Source organism: Sminthopsis crassicaudata, chromosome 2 (genome assembly GCF_048593235.1).
Source record: "Sminthopsis crassicaudata isolate SCR6 chromosome 2, ASM4859323v1, whole genome shotgun sequence".
In the NCBI taxonomy this organism is placed as follows: domain Eukaryota; kingdom Metazoa; phylum Chordata; class Mammalia; order Dasyuromorphia; family Dasyuridae; genus Sminthopsis; species Sminthopsis crassicaudata.
The window spans coordinates 681609803-681626825 of record NC_133618.1 but is presented as its reverse complement, the minus strand read 5'-3'; the positions used below and the strand labels follow the sequence as shown (position 1 = coordinate 681626825).

At 55.3% G+C, this 17023-nt stretch overlaps 1 protein-coding gene across 3 annotated transcripts in view; it reads right to left on the bottom strand.

Moving 5' to 3' along the window:
• Positions 1 to 9610: 9610 nt before the first annotated feature.
• Positions 9611 to 17023, bottom strand: part of PPP2R2D (protein phosphatase 2 regulatory subunit Bdelta) — a 29812-nt gene continuing 22399 nt past the window's right edge. For all 3 annotated transcript variants that reach the window (XM_074297195.1, XM_074297196.1, XM_074297197.1), the window contains 5 exons: positions 15084 to 15261; positions 12769 to 12933; positions 11213 to 11382; positions 11045 to 11136; positions 9611 to 10454 (listed from right to left, as the gene is read on the bottom strand). In XM_074297195.1, the coding sequence (XP_074153296.1) occupies positions 10175 to 10454; positions 11045 to 11136; positions 11213 to 11382; positions 12769 to 12933; positions 15084 to 15261 (885 nt within the window). In that variant the 3' untranslated portion in view covers positions 9611 to 10174. The remainder of the gene's footprint in view (positions 10455 to 11044; positions 11137 to 11212; positions 11383 to 12768; positions 12934 to 15083; positions 15262 to 17023) is intronic.

Sequence of the window (17023 nt, the reverse complement as noted above, 5' to 3'; positions counted from 1 at the left end):
CCCTCTGCCACCCTGCGCTGGGCTTCCCTGGAGGTCCTTGTGACTGCGAGAACTTGCAGAGAACTGAAGCCTCGGGCTGCTGCTGCCTGGCTTTCCTTCACCCCGCCCGCGGTTGGCCAGCCTGCCTTTATCTCCCCTGTTGTATTTTAAAGGTCAGTAAGCATTTAGGAAGCAACGGCTGAGCAGGAGCGCCCTGCACTGCCTGCCTTCTCTGTCCCTGGTCCTTTGCCATCCTGGGAGCCATCCCCTAATAGGGCGGGCAGGAAGGCCCTGAGGGAGTGGCAGAAATTGGCCGGTGGCCTGCCCTCAGGCCCTGCTGCACACAGCCCAGGGGGAGCAGTTCTCCCCAAGCCCAGAGGCCAGGCCACGCAGCAACGACATATCCAGGTGCTCTGGGGCCAGTCCCATTGAAAAAGAGAAGTTTTCACCTCCAAAGTCCTCGACACCATCAAAGTGACAGCACAGAAAAGAACATGACCGATGATGGCCATTCCGCCTGAGCCCGGCCTGGGCTGCCCCACAAGTCCCCCGTCTCCTCATATTCCCAGATGGGCTTTGCCGTTGAGCTTATCCTGGGCACAGCGTGTTTGCTTGGAGACATTTGTACCAGACTGAGGGCAGAGCCCGGGTGCCAGCTGTGCCCGGGTGCCAGCTGTTCCCGGCTGCAGTGATATGCCTCTGCACCCTGAGACGGATCCCCTGGGAATGCTCCCTTTTTTCCTCAATGATTAACCAGCCCCATCTGGTGATTCTGAATTGGCTGCCATTGTTCAAAGCCCCTTATCTCCTCCCTCCCTCTGACCCGTTCCAAAGCTCCCCTGTGCTCCCTGGGGGACAAGTTTGCCTTCCTTCCCTCCTGACTCTGAGACTGGACTGGCTGATGCAGCCTCCAGGGCATCCTTCCCAGAACCCCCCCCTCCTTTTGCTCCCGGTCACTGAGAGGGAGCTGGAATCCTCCTGGCTGCCTGCGACCATCACTTAAGGGCCTCCCTTCCCATGGACTCACTCAGCCCGGATCCTCCATGCAGTCAGAATTCTAGTAGCTCTTGTCACCAGCCTCCAGGATCTAGAGATCAGCCTGTCCCTCCTGTGCTCCAGCAGAAAGCGTACTCAGCGACGATCCCTTCCCCTCCTCAGCATCGCCACCTCTCAGCTCCCCACAGAGAGGGCCAGGTCCGGGTCTAGCCTTCACTCTTTGAACTCCGGAATCCCCTTCCGCAAGGCATTTTATCCCTCACTGCCACGTTTGTTATTCTCACCATGTGCCTCCAAGGCCCAGTTCTTTCCCTTAGCATCCCCTCTGCAATGTCTACTCCTGTCTTCCTCCATCTTGACCCCCTGGCAGACTTCTGCTCCCTGGGCCCCTTATCCTGTGGGGAGTCTGCCTGCCAAGCCTTGGGTCACCACCCACCCCTCAGTCACCTGCTGCTAAATGTGCTGACTGGCGACCCCAAGAAACCGCCCTGAGCCCTGGGACACAAAGAAAGGGAGAGCCAGGCTCTGCCCACTGTCTAATGGAGGAGGCGGCCCACAAAGAGAACAAGCATACACAGGATAAGCTGGAGAGATATCTGAGCCTTCCCCAGATTGGAGGGGGTGGGAGCTTAGAAGGGGAAGATGAGCAGGGAGAGAAGTCCAGGGATGGACCCGGACAGTGCCCCAAGCTCGGAGATGGAGTGCCTTGCCCTGGGATTGACAAGGGGACCAGTATCACTGACGCAGGACTCCTTGTGTAAGAGGAATGGAATGGAAAGGGGGGCCAGGCTGGAAAGGCTTTATGTGCCAAACAGAGGACTTAGCTGGATCCTGGAGGTGATAGGAGCCACTGGAGTTCATTGAGCGGGGCCATGACGTGGTCAGACTTGTATTTCACTTGGGCAGCTGAGTGGACTGGAATAGAGAAAGACTGGAGACAAGCAGACCCCCCAGCAGCTTTGCATGTATTTTGAAAATCAAAAGCTATTATTTAAAGTAAAAAAAATAAGAAAATAATTCCTTAAAAAACAATTGTTCTAATGCAAAACAAAACAAAAAAGCAACAAAAACCACAAAAGAAAACAATACCTGGAAAGGTATTAATCAAATGGAAAGAGAGACAAAAGCTATCATCCCTTAAGAACTAGAACTGGGCAAATGGAAGCTAATGACTCTGAGACAACAAGAATCGGTCAAATAAAAAAGAATGAAAAACTGGGAGAAAATATAAAATACCTCATTGGAAAAATATATCCAGGAGAGACCATTTAAAAAGTATTGGCCTACCTGAAGGCCATGACCAAAAAAAGAAAAAAAAAAAAAGAAAAAAAGAGCCTTCCCCTCTCAGAATTAGATAAATCTAACCACAAAATAAACAAGAAACAAAGAAAGTAGGGAGGTTGGTTTCTTTTGGCCAACTTGTTTCTTGGGATTAGGTTATTTAGTTTCCAATTGGTTTTTAACCTCTTTCCATGGTCCTTTATTGAAAATAATTTTTATTGCATGCATAGTATTCACTATTTTTGCCTTTCTGCATTTGATTGTGAGGTTTTTATGCCCTAATACATGGCCATTTTTTTTTTTTTTTACATATACCCATGTACTGCTGAGAAAAAGGTATATTTCTTTCTATCCCTATTCAATTTTCTCCAGAGAACCTAATTGTTCTGAAATTTTATTTATCTCATTAACTTCTTTTTCATTTATTTTTTGGTTGTATTTATCGAGTTCTGAGAAGGGAAAGTTGAGGTCTCTCTTAGGATAGTTTTATTATCTATTTCCCTCTAACTCATTCAACTTCTTCAAAAATTTAGATTTATATATAGAATCTATATATTCAATATATAGAATCTATATAAATGGATTCTATATTTGTGCATATATGTTTAGTTTCAATGACTTCATTGCCTATGGTACCACCTTTCAGCAAGAGATAAGTTTTCTTCTTTATGTCTTTTAACTAGTTATATTTTTGCCTTTGCAAAATGTGAGATGATGATTGCTACCCCCGCTTTCTCTGCTTCAGCACCAGGGGCAGGGCTCTGCTCTTGGGTTACTATGAAAACTGGGACTCTGCTAGTAGGCCCCAGGGGTGGGGTCTCACTGATGGTCAGCCCCAGGGTGACGCTGCGTTATTGATCAGAAATGGGATCAAAGTCTGGCTGGTGGTTTGTGCTTGATCTCGTTGATCTGCTCCCTTAGCTCAGGGAGGCCAGTTTGAGGTCTCACGGGTGGATTGCTCCAGGGTTAGAGCCTTGCTGCAGGCCCCCTGATGGGAGGCTGCTGGCCGGTTGCTAATGCCGCTGCTGTTGCTCTGGAACCTCCATCCCCTCCTACCCGTGGAGAGGGCCAGGGGGTAAGGATCCATTTCAAAAAACATCATGTGTGTGGTCAAGACGAGTTTATTGTATCTATGCTCCCGGTATTTAAGCCCTAAAACCGCAAAATTACTAAGGAAACAAAACAGATAAACGAATGAGTGCATGAAGGGGCAATGTTTTGTGAACTAATAGAAATGAGGGCTTCTCTATAGAAGCAGCTAGACCCCCTGGCCATCCAGATTTATGACCCACCCCCAACACACCCGTTCCTAATTCTTTGCCCGTCTGCTGGCTGACATTTAGGGAGGTTCAAGGTGGGTTCGGAGCCAGGGCAAGCCAACCTTGAATCCTAAGCAGGTGTTGCTAGGGAAGTGCTGTTGCCTGGAGAGGCACAGAGAAGTGAGGGCGAGATAGACGGATCTGAGAATGATTAGGGTAAAGATGAGCATGAAATCCTCGGGAGCTGATGAGATCACAAGTGAAGCTGTATGGGGGAGAAAAGATGAGCCAGGACCGAGCTCTGAGGGACGCCCGCAGCTAGAGGGTGCTGTCTGGAGGAAGATCCAGCAAAGCAGACTGAGGAGCAGCAGTCAGGCAGGGAGGAGGAGGACCCCCAACCCAGAGAGATGAGGGCCCCAAGGAGCAGAGACCAACAGTGTCACATGCAGGCGCAGGAAAGGAGAAGGACTGAGCAAAGGTCGTTAGATGTGGCAATTTAGATGAGATAATCACTAACTCAACGGATATTTTATTGAGCAACTAGGGTAGCTGACTTTTCCACTTCTACCCTGATTCCTTTGCCTCTTGCCCGGGAAATGCTGCTGCTTCTCTTCAAATCATTTTGTGGCCACTGGTGAGTTCCATGCTGCCTACAGACAAGTCAGGAGTTCTCCCATTCCTAAGATATCTCTCTCTCTCTCTCTCTCTCTCTCTCTCTCTCTGTCTCTCTCTGTCTCTCTGTCTCTGTCTCTCTCTCTGTCTCTCTCTGTCTCTTTCTCTCTCTCTCTCTGTCTCTCTCTCTCTCTGTGTCTCTCTCTCTCTGTCTCTGTCTCTCTCTCTGTCTCTCTCTGTCTCTTTCTCTCTCTCTCTCTCTGTCTCTCTGTCTCTCTGTCTCTCTGTCTCTCTCTGTCTCTGTCTCTGTCTCTCTCTCTCTCTCTCTGTCTCTGTCTCTCACACACACACCCTAAACAAAAAAACCTTACCTGGAGCCTACCCTCTCTTGTATCCATTCACAACCCAAATCCAAAAGTTCTCAGCCTCCAGGTTCTCCTGACCTCTCCGGCCTTGCCACCTGACATGGAGTTGACCTAAAACCCGCTGGCTCCGGCCACCAGCAGTCTGCTAAAGCCTCTTCCATCCCATAGTCTATTAAATTGCTCTGCCGGTTTTGCCATCAATGGGCATTCACCTTTCTGGATAATCAGCTCTTTTTTGGTTCTCCTAGCAATATGATTATAGATATTATTATCTATATAATCTATCTATAATATAATCTATAATAATATATTTATAATATAATATCTATAGAATATATATTATCTATCTACATCTACCTATCTATCTAGATATATTATTTATCTTATAGAGATTATTATCATATTACCATAGATCTAAATCAGTTGCAATCTGACAGGCCTTAGTGACAGGCCCCGTGTGTGCTGGGAAAAGGTAAAGCAACCAAACATTTGAGGCTCCCGCCTATGCAGGCGGGAATCGGGTTCAAATACCGGCCCTGTCCTCCTCGGGTGACCCTGAGTAGAGCACCCCAACCTCTCTGTGCGATGAGCAGGGCAGACGCAGCTTATCACTGCAGCGGGGACCCATGAAGCAGCCCCTTTGCCCTGAGAAGCTTAGGCGCTGCCTCCCCTCCCCCCATCCCAAGGCTAGTCTCTCCCTCTCCTCTAACACAGTCCCCTCGGCCCCCCCTGGGGCAGGTCCCGTCCCCTTAGACCTGGCCGAGGGCAATGGCTGCCTCAGTGTCTCCCCGCTGCCCTCCATCTTGCATGCAGCGGGGCAGGGCTGATCCCGTTCCCCCCTTTTCCAATAAGCTTCCGCTTTTGCTCCCCATTATGATGGAATGTAAGATCCCGCTGCCCCTTGGGGCGGGTCCGTGACGCCGGTCGCTTCCGGTGGGGGGGGGGGCGTTGTCCGCTGTCCCCGCCCCTCGCACCCTCTCCTTCCAGCGTCCTTCGGGTTCCGGATGCTCCCGCCGCTGCCGGGAGGCCCCTCCGGGCTCCCACTGAGCCCCCCCAGGCAGAGCTCTCGGGCTCTCTAGCTGCGAGGTGGGACTCGGGGCCGTGTTACTGTGCGCAAGGACACCAGCCGCGCAGGGACACCAGCCGCGCAGGGACTCCAGCCGCGCAGGGACTCCAGCCGCGCAGGGACACCAGCCGCGCAGGGACTCCAGCCGCGCCGGGACTCCAGCCGCGCCGGGACACCAGCCGCGCAGGGACTCCAGCCGCGCAGGGACTCCAGCCGCGCAGGGACTCCAGCCGCGCAGGGACTCCAGCCGCGCCGGGACACCAGCCGCGCCGGGACACCAGCCGCGCAGGGACTCCAGCCGCGCCGGGACTCCAGCCGCGCCGGGACACCAGCCGCGCAGGGACACCAGCCGCGCAGGGACACCAGCCGCGCAAGCCGCGCAGGGACACCAGCCGCGCAGGGACTCCAGCCGCGCAGGGACACCAGCCGCGCAGGGACACCAGCCGCGCAAGCCGCGCAAGGACACCAGCCGCGCAGGGACTCCAGCCGCCGCGCAGGGACTCCAGCCGCGCAGGGACACCAGCCGCGCAGGGACTCCAGCCGCGCAGGGACACCAGCCGCGCAGGGACACCAGCCGCGCAGGGACTCCAGCCGCGCAGGGACACCAGCCGCGCAGGGCGCACGAGCATCCCTAGTGAGCCAGTGGAGACACGGCGTAGGTAACAGACGTACATGCTGCGCATACGATATATAGTGTGGGACATACACAGCCATAAAATGGGCACAAGGGAAATCGAATCAATACATGCAGTTTGTGCTAGTGCCCCGCAGCTCCCGCGCAAAGTCCCACAAAATCACTTGGGGGGGCGCTCCCAGAGGCGGCAGTGGAGGCGGGCCCCCCCCGGGGCTTCGCTCCGGACCCGCGGGAGGGGCCGGGGATGCTCGGTTCCGACGTCATCTCCAGAGAACCGCGAGGGGTCCGGAATCACTGTGGAGGCCAGGATATCCAGGCCTGGAAGGGCGGCGGCGGAGCCTCGGGCAGGGACGGTCCCAGCCTCGGCCTTATTGTCCACGTGTTGCTGCGTGGAGAGTGGGGGGCGAGGAGAGGGCGGGGCCTTTGTCTCTGCGGCATTCATTGCCCCTCCCCAGTAACCAGCGCGGTCAGGGCTCGGCTTACTGATCCCGGCCGGACCGAGACCCCCGCCCAATTGTTTCCTTGATTCTAGCCCCCACCCGGCCGCTGCTCCCAGGAGGGCAGCCTGAGGGTGCTTTCATTTTTCTCTGGCACACAGTAGGCACTTGGCATTTTACCTGGCTCCTCGGGGGCACAGTGGGTCTGCGGGGCTGCCTCCCGCTCCCCACTAAGCTGTGCCACGTGACTAGTTTCACCCACTCCAGGAGACTTGGCTGACGCCCCCCCCCAATATTTTCATGGGAATTCAAAGGCTAAGCCCCCCAGGGAAGTTCACGTCCTCGGCGCTGCTCACTTTGGTCTGTACCTGGTGTGTGGCCAGCGCTAGTCTCCGGGGGAAGAACTTGCCCGCTCTGCCCCCGCTGGAGAGCCCTGTGGCAGGCACAACTTGGCACTGTCCCCTTCCCCAGTTTCAACTTCTAAGTGATCGAGGGTGGCGCGTAAAGGCCGAGCACAGTGCCCGCGGAGAAGCCGAAAACCACCCCCCAGAAGGAGGACGCGAAGGCCCCGGAGCACTTGGGTCCTGGCCGGCACCATGGCGCCGGCTGGAGCGCAGGGAAGCTCTCAGGGCGCAGCGCTCCCCTGTCCTTTCTCCAGGGCTTCTGCTCCGAGAATTTTAACTTCTGGCAGCGTGGTTTGGGACGAATCTGCGGCAGAGCCCAGACCGGAACCTCGGAGCTGGACGGGTTCCCACGGGGGACCGCTGCTGCCAGGGAAACGGTCCTTAGTGGGCCCTGACCTGCACCGTCCAGGGTCACTGCGGACCCCAAAGTCGCAGGAGAGGGCTTCTGCTGGCTCTGACTCCGGAGCAGGTCTCGTCCTGCAAGAGAAGGCTCCAGCCTGCACGGTCCCTAGCCCTCTGATCCAGGAGCTCTCAACGTCTTTTTGTATCCCAGACCCACTCGGCAAGCTCCTGAAAGCCCGGGTTCGTCTCGAAGTTTCTAGAAGCACAAGAGGGATACACAGGACTGCAAAGGGAACCAATTCTGTTGCAAGTTGTCAAGACATAATTTAGCCTTTGCCGGGCGCCGTCCCTTCCCCTCCCCCCCAAGTTCCCGGGTGCCCACTCCAGATTCTATGTTCGAAGCGAGGGCTTTTGAACCTTTTGAGCTTGTACAGAGGGACAGCGCCCACGGAGAGAAGTGATTTCTGAAGGGAGCCAGAGACCACAACCACCAACGCAGCGAGGGAGGGAAACCACCTGGAGGCACCCAGCGGCCCATCCCGCGGTAACCCTGATACTCCACCTCCAGAGGCCTCCTTAGAGAATGCTCCCCCTACAGAGAAGGCCAAGGCTAGATGGAAGCCCTTTTTTCCACTTGTTTTCCCTTGCTTTTTTAGGGGGGAGGGCAAGACCGTTACAAAGGAAGTGCATTTGCATGATTGTACATGTGTTTCTTGCTTTCTCCATGGAAGGAGGAAAGGTGGAAGGAGAGGGTTTGTAGACATGCAAATTAAATTTTGAATGAAAGAAAGGTGGCTTGGGATTGTTTTTAAATTGTCATTGGGATCCCATGGGTTGAGGGCCTCGAGGCTGTTGGTGTAAAGACCCTGCTAAGGACGTCCCAGGGAAGGATTTGCCCCAAGTTAGAGAGAAGTCCCAGGCTAATGCAACTCGGAATCCAGCCTAAGATCCTTGACAGCGCATGGGAACCTTCCAAAAGCGGGTCCACCGAGGTATCCACAGATCCCTGATGCAGTAACTTCTCGCCGATCTGGAGCGGGATAAGGCTTTTCAGACAGACTCGTGCTCTCAGAGAACCGCCAGCACAGACGCCAAGGGCAGAGAAGCTTGGGGTTTGCTTCTGATCACAAAGGAACACCCAACAGGGGATACCGCCTCAGAATATTTCTGGCTGATCCCCGAGCTGGCCAAGCAGGTGGCCCCATGTGAACGAGAGAGAACAGGACGCCGGCTGGCGCTCCCCTTCTCCGGCCAGAAGGCTGCTCTTGAAGACCAAGGCATGCCTCATTTCACAGGGACTCGGGTTTTAAATATGGAAAAATGTCCAAGTACACAGGGAAGATCCAGTTAAACATTTAAAATTTATTAAACTTTTTGATCAAAATAGTTGAACAAGTATATACAATCTCAACGTATTCATACTGAAATATTAGGAACAAGTTGGGCCACCGCTTCCCCGGCCGGCTCCGAACCCCAGGACCCGTGAACGCGTCGCAAACGGGGTGCGGGACTAAGGCCTTCTGGGGCAGGGGGGCTCTCTGGCCAGATCTAGCCACACACAAGGTCGAGGAGACACTTTGGAAGCTCCCGCCCATGACTCGCGTGGGAGGCACCAAGTGGCGGTTCGGGTTTATTCTCTCATCTCCTAGCAACAGTTCCATAGCACCCGTCCCCCAGGAACTTTTCTACCTTTCATCCGTCTTGGGATAGCCTGATTCCTCCCGGCAAATATCGTACTCCGCTAACAAAATCTTTATGAATTCATACTGATGGTTTGCATAACAAATTCTAGATGCTGGCTTGAATTGCAATATGAAACTCGGCATGCAGATAACTGTACCAATATTTTATATCCCTGCCCTCCTCCCACCCGCCCCCCAAGTACTAAAAAGATTAAAAAGAAAAAGTGAACATCAGGTATCCCAACTGTGGCAAATCTGAGGCAGATTGGAAACCAGCTTTTTTTAGTATTGGAGCAGCGGCGACAACGGTCATCATTGGCTGTAACGGGCCGTCCCGGGCCTCCTCAGCCAGCCACCTGACGTCACGCAAGCGCGCCGAGGGACCCACGGCTCGTGGGGGTGGGGGGAGCATGTCGCACGGCACCCTTCTGTCAATGAATGACTCGGGACAAAATCTGGTCACAGCTTCCCGTCAGGATGACTTTGCACAATTTGAAATAATGCAATACAAGAAAATAAAAAGACCGATTCGTACTTCCAGATTTAAAAACACTTTTTATAGTTTCTTATTTTTATTAAGTGGTTCCACCAGAAGGTGTGGTTAAATACACTGGGAGAGTAAATACACGTGAAAAACCTGCTGCCGGACCCAGCTCAAGCCCTGCCGAGGCATCGGGTGGCAAAGCCACCTAGACCCGGACGGAGGCCGGAGCAGGAATGTTTGTCTCGTCATCAAGCGCGCCGTGTGTTCTGAAAAGCCCAGGTAGAACAGCAGAGAGAAAAGGGAAAGAACGAGAGAAAAAGAGAGAGCTTGGGTAACTTTCCTCCGGAGTGTTGGATTTTTGGTCTATAAACTGGAAAGGAAGGCTCAGACTTAAATAAATACATTTATTCTCTATAAAGGCCTTTATTGAACACTTGCTTCTGGTGGGTGTTTCCCACCTCGGGGAAGGCAGTGTGACCACCCGAAGCCGAACCCGGCCAGCTTTTTGCCTTTGCCAATCAGGGGACGTGAGTGCGCCAGTGTTCCTCACGGAGAGGATGTTTTCTTTGAACAGAAAAGCTCGCGGACTTCCCGAGGCAGGAGGAGGCCGGCGTCCCCGGCCGGGCCGGGTCTCTAGTTGGCTTTGTCCTGGAATATGTACAAGTTGTTGGTGGCTGCGACGGCGATGACGTTGTCCAGAGGGTGCCACGCCGTGTGGAGGATTTTCTTGTTAAAGTCCAGGCTGTCCACGCTGATCTCGTCCTTCTTCCTCTTGCCCCCGGTACACACTTTCCGGGGCTTTAAGATGGCTCGGGGTTTGCTGCTTTCTCTAGATGCTTCCAAAGTGACATCCCTCCGCATGCTTCTATCGAACATTCTGAAGAAGTTGTTGTAGGAGCCGGTCATGAGGGCGCTGTTTGGGAGCAAAACAAAGGGAGAGTCCCCCGAGTCATCTGTCAGCCCAGCGGAGCCCCCCGAACCTCCCCTCGGTCCAGCCCCCTCAGCCTGGAAATTCCAAATCAAAGATTACAATCTTCATGCACTAAAATCCTAGGCAGGGGTCTGGGGGCCCGGGCGCCATTACTGCCACAGACCAATTTTTGTGTGACATTTGGCTTCTTCAGATCGTTGGGCAATAACCTAAATATGAACGAGTCAGCCCATGAGCCGAGAGCCCTGACATGCTGGCTGGGGGACTTCCCCCCCCACCATGGGTGGCGGTGGAGGAACCCCCACAAACACTCGGCTTTCTAGCTTAGCAGAGGGCCTCCGGCTGCCTCCTCCCCAAAGGGACCTCCCCAACCTGGGGAGCCGGGGGAACACTGGGGAGCAGAGACCATCGGATGCAGGCACACTGAGCACGCCCCTTGGCCCTGCGGCTCACCTGGGGACGGTGGGCAGTGTCCAGGCCCCGACAGAGCTCGTGATGACCTGGACTTTCCCAATCGGCTCAGAGAAAGAGGAGGGCTTCCCCCTGAGACTCCTGGGGGGCGTCCCACTCACCTGTCGGAGCCACTCCAGCAGCACTCAAACTTGTCGAAGATGCAGTCATTTTCATAGAGAGAACAAAGCTTACTTCGCAGATATTCGTGAACCTGAAAAGCAGACACGTCCGGGTTGGAACGTGTACGTCTCAAAGGAGAGGAGGGCTCCGGACGTCCCCCCGATTACCTGATACGTCTCCACTGGCCTCGTTTCCATGTTGAGATCCCATACTTTAACTGAAAGGTAGTCTCTCGTCATCATGTATCGACCACTGTGACTAAATTTTACATCAGATATTGAAGAAATGATTTCTGAAAAGAATGACCTACTGCTGGGATCTTCAGGTTCTTCAAAAACTGGAAATGAATAGAGCAGAGTTGTTAGAGCCCGCTTGGCCCCGCCGGCAGCCTCCGGCCCCGCCGAGCCTCCCAAGGGGTCCAGGACGAAGCCTCCTCGAGAGGAGGCCTTCAGCGGATGCCGTCAGCGAGCATCCTGGCCCGCCCGTCGGAAGCTTTCGGCCACTCACTGTGGGCAGGACCCGCTCCCATCCCGGCATCCGCGCTCTGGGCGAGGAACGAAGGAGCCGTGACTTCATGGCGAGTCTGAGGAAGGTGGGGAAGACTCAGAGGTTTGCCCAGAGGCCAGACAGATGCCCAAAGATGGGCGTGGGCTATCCGTCCGGCACCCTAAACTGTTGTGTATCTGACGGACCCGACACAAACTAGAATTCAAGCCCGGGGCTATTGAGCTTTGCCCACTCGCTGCCAGGCCCCCTCCCATACCCGTCCCCGAGCTCCTTTGACCTCATCTGCTGGTGATGTCTGACTGGGTGTCGGAGGCCTTGAGACCCACCACTGATTTCAGACTGCTCGAGCCAGAGGCCGACAGATTCTGGAGCTTTCCTCTCACGGGCCATTAGTGGCCTGTCAAGGTCACGAACTCATGCCCGCAGGGTCCTGGGCAGCCTGGAGCCTCTCCTTGGACGGTCCCCCTGCCTCCCACTAACTAGGAGTTAGCTCTCCAGCTCCAAGAAGAAAGCCAGGCCCACTGAAGCACAAGTCGCCCATTGGAGTAAACGGCTTCCCCACGGTCTGAGCAGAGACCGTGCCATGGGGGCCCATTTGGAGGGAGTTGAAGGCGCCGCTGAGATGAGCCGTTTACACTCGGTGCTCTCTTATGGGCACAGACTAACGGCCATTTACCTCTTAAGTTCAAGCATGATCCCAAAGAGAAAAAATGGAGACGCCCCATTCCTTTTGGAAATTACTTTAAAAAGACAGGTTAGCCTAGCAATGCCATCATGTGCCAGGGTGGAGTCCTCGCTGCACGTTCTCCTTTATGGTTTTCCAAAAAAAGAGGCCCCATCACCTAGAGCTAAAAGCCAGCTTGCTTTCTGCAGCCCGGGCTTCATCTCATTCAATGGCGTAAAACACGCCCTTCCCACTTAGACTGCAAAATGAACAGAGCAGTCTGGCGGGGATGCTGGATGCGAGAGGCCCCAGACGCCCTCGAGCTGGCCCCGGTTCTCGGCTACCTCTGATTGAGCACAAGCTCCTGGGCCGATGTCCTGGCTCAGCGATCCCCCCGCCTTCACCCATCACCTTACACACGTTCAAGGGGCAGAACTATCCACCAAGTCGCCGGCTCACGCTGCACGTGTGAGGACAGACGGGCCCTCAGAACTCCCCCAGCCTAATTCCAGCCCCCTCCCGGCGCCCCCCGGCAGGCAGGCAGGGACTCACATTTGGAGTGCCGATCGCACAAGGCCGAGGAGCGCATGTCGCAGAGCCTGATGGTGCCTTTGCTGCTGCTGTAAACAAACACGTTACACTGATGCGGGTGGAACTCTGCGGCCGTGATCACCTCGGTCAGCTCCTCCATGTTCACGGGTTTAATGTCGACAATGTCTGCGAGCGTGGGGTCAAGGTAAGCGGCTCGGGAGGCTCATCAGGCAACAGATTGTGCGATTGAGACCATCTACCCCAGGGAGGCAGGCTCGGGGAGCACTTAGGCCTGTCCTTGTAGTGGAGGCAGGAGGGGGGCTAAGGGTCTCGTGTGGATGTGGGCAGGGCAGGCACCCACAGTCCACGCTTCCCTCTGACCAGTCAGAAGACGGAGAAGAGTCATTGGGCTCAATTAGCTCCAACCTCCTCTGACTGAGCCGGAGAGAGCAAGAAACAGTTACGGCCTCCCCAGGTGAAGGGGGCAGCAGTGGGGCACATGGGGCAGGAGAGCAAGCAGGCCGGCCTGACCTCTCACAAGATACTCCAGCCAAGCAAGAATGGCGGCGGAGGCAAAGGTTTGACCCAGCAGACCCAGACCTTAACAAAAGCCTGTCTCCAGAGACGAGGGGCTGGTGAGGGCCCCCCGGCCTGGAGTCCCACCCCACGGGGCCGACGCGAGGACCAGCAAGCTCCCCGCTCCAGCCTCTCCTTGGAACTCCTGGCTCTGGGACCATGGCCGAGTCCTTGAACCTCTTCGAGGGCCAGAGAGAGCAGAGGGGGTGGGGAGGCCCCAAAAGGCTGCATGTGGCAGGTGCCATTTGAATTTAAGCAAAGGAGGGCTCCTTGCCCCACGGGCCCAGGCTCTGAGCCGGGTCACCGGAGGGTTGCCTGACATGACCCAGGTTCAGTCCCCTTGGAGCAAGCCCCAAATCCCCGGCTTCCCTCTCCATGCTTCGCTGTCCCAACGTGGTCCTGGATCCTCCCTCCTCCCACTGCCTCTGCGCCCCAGAAGCCTTTGCTCCATTTTGGGCCAGACCCTCACTATCGAGACATTTTCTTCTCTGCACCAGCAACCGCAATGCCCAGTGTGGCGCCCGGACTGAGGATGAGAGGGGACAGGACACCCAAGAGCCTCAGGGGACATCTGAACAGCTGCAGGGTGGGGGGAATGGAGGCCAGGGCTGGAAATCTGCCTCAAACTACCAGCTGTGTGGCCCTGGGCAAGTCAATTAACCTGTCAGTGGTTGTTTAGGGGTCAGGAGCTCCCGGCCAGAATTCAGTCAAGATCAAACAGTAACTGAGGTTTCGAAGGCTGGGCGAGCCGTCACAAGCGTGGAGGCGGGAGCAAGGGGAGGCTCACAGAACAGCAAGGTCTGGCTGCTGTCTCGAAAACTCCCCAGAAACACGGCAAGTCGGGGAGAAGAGCAGGGACACACAACCTACCACGAGTGGGGATGCACAAGATGGAGGCAGCCCCCTGGTGCCTCTAGCTGGTACCTCATGTTTATTTAGGGCTGGGACATGGACGCTCCGCACCACCCTTTGACAAGAGCCTCATCCCTGAGGGCCCACCTCCTCCATGTGGCGCGGTGCTGTAGGCTCCTGCCTCACCCCTAGGACGCTCTGGGGGAGGGGTGGCCGTCAGAACCTCTGACCTCCCTGTCTCAGGGCCCTCCCCCATCCCCCCAAGATGTTGCCATTCAAGCACAGAGGGGCAGCTCCTGGAGGGCAGACCACTGCCTTCTGTGTCTGTGCCCTGCGCTCAGCCCAGCATAAAGGCCTCCCGCCTAAGGTGAGAAAAGCTCTGTCCTGGATCGCCCACAACATGGCGACTGACGCCGACATCTGGACCCTGAGCACCCTAGCACCCTGCCTTTGTGGAGAATCCGCCCTCGGAGCTCTTTTGTGTGCCAGGGGCACGGAGGGGCTCTGGGCGAGTTCATGAGTTAGGAAATCCTCTCCCCAAATGAGCTGCCTCCTTTTCTGACCCTCAGCCTGAGAGGGGCCACAGCCAGGGCCCAAACTCACTCACTGCTGCCCTTGACTCCATGCCATGGAGCCAACCCCCCAGGAGCCCACCTTGAACCATCATCTGCCAGGTGACAAAAACAAGCAAGCACTCGCCCCGTGACACAGGCCTAGGCCTGGAGGAGACGGCCCAGGGAGCACAGAGTGCATCCAGACGTGGAAGGCCCCTGCGTCATCCACCGGAACGCAGCTGGGCAAGCCTGGCTTTTGTGGCGGGGGTTCCGAGCCCCAATTTACTGCGTTCCCCGTCCCCCACCCCCCCATAAAGCTCCCCAAGACGAGGCTCGAGCCGGCGAGAAGGATACTGAAGCTTCTATCGGTGATCTCCAAGTGCCACAGATTGATCCTCAGGTCGTCGGCAGAGAGGTACGTCTCATGGTCGCTGTTGACAGAAATGGAGTTGATGTGATAGGTGTGCGCGTTGGCAAATATCCTTCGAGGGCTTGCTTCCACCATCAGGTCCATGGGCTTCAATATGGGAACCTGCCACGCCGAGGCAAAGACAGAGCCGCCGTCAAAGCAGTGGCCCCTCGAAAGCCACCCCGGGGACCCTGCTTTCACTGTGCAAACTAACCTAAGGCCTTCAGGGGATGGGGAGGACCCAGGCCCCTGGACTAAGGGGGGTGCCAGCCCTGCGACCTAGCTAACTGCTGTGACATATCCCGACTCATGCCCCACACTCGTGTGAGGGAAGGAGCTCATGGGGCGCCGGCTGAAGGGCACCAATGTCCCAGGCAGGCAACAACCCCGGCTTTCCTGAACTTGCTGGCCCGGCCTGGAGGACGGGGGAGTACAAGGATCTCCACCACGTCACCCTTCATCACCACCACCTTCACTTTGGGAAACACCCAGACTCCAGGGTGAATAATCTCCAGCAATATGCACATTACCACCAGAAAAGCCAGCAGCAGGGCAAGAAGCAGCGCTTCTACTGGACCCGTCCCCCTGGGCAGGGCACCAGTGACCCACAGGAGGATGACCTGACCCCGAGCACTATGCAAGGCCCAAGATCAAGCAGGGGCCGGGGGGGCAGCGATGCTGGGGGCCGCGGTTTTTCTCCAGCAGCCAGCTGCGTCTTTGGGAATTAAACGCGTGCTTTCTTTAAGTCACGGTCACCGAGCAGACCAAGCACGCTGCCAGGAATGAGGCGCTTACTATGCGCCAGGAATCATTTCAACAAGAAAGGGGAGCAGAGCCCAAAGTGGGCCCACAATGGCTGGGTCAGCGGATGGGCCGTCGTGGGCCGAGAAAAGCGTGGCTGCAGCAAGATGGGGCGAGGACTGTTAGCAGGACAGAAGTAATCGGGACCGTGAGGTTTATAAAAAACCTCTCCTGCTGTCGCAAAGGTAAGGAAAACTTGTGTCTAGAAATGTTTTTTTCTGCCCTCGTTAAGTAAAACAAAGGGTTAAAGGTGATTATCAAGCAAAGTGATAACGTGGCCCTCTCCCTTGCCCAGTTTCCTAAATACAAACACAAAGGGGTCAAAGATCCCTTTCTGCACAGGCGGATGCACACGGCCTGGCTGAGAGATGGACAACCCTCTCTGGGGCGGCCGTGGTACAAGACAGCGTGGCTACAGATGGGGGCTGCGTGGGCCAGGCCACGTGAGGGAAAGCTCTGCCTCTGAATCTAAGGTACCCCAGGGTTGGCTTCAGAGATCAGACCCACCCCGGTCGTCACTGAGGCAGCAGAACCCCTGGAATCTTTCTTGGAGAAATCCAGGCTGAATAAAGGGCCTTTAACAGCCACACTTCCAAGTCAGAAGCCATTTACTTCACTGGAAACTGCCCTTGGAAGGACCCAAGAGTGCTGGCCCGTATGCAGCCTGTGAGGACGGCACTCGACACAGCCACGAGGATCTGGAGAGGAATCGCTCTGGAAAGGCCTCCAGAGACCATAGGTACAATGGGAGGAGTGGAGAAGACAGTCTCTCTCACCACTGAAACACCGTGACAGGGCCAAACCATTAAAAACACCTCTTTCTACCTTTTCCTGACACCCGCTCTTGTAACAAAAACTAGTAAAAATCAGAGTTTCTAAATAGACACAAAAAGATGCTGGCTAACTCACTGGAAAGATGTGAAGGATTGTGCTGGACCAACAACAGGAGCTTCCAAAAGCGTCTCCCACCTGCTCTTAGTCACCAGCTACACAAAATGATCTAGAAACGTGGAACGTACAAGTGGTGTTTTGTGGCTGGCGTGGTCAGCCAGATCTGCCCCAGACTTTGGGCTCTTGAGGGCAA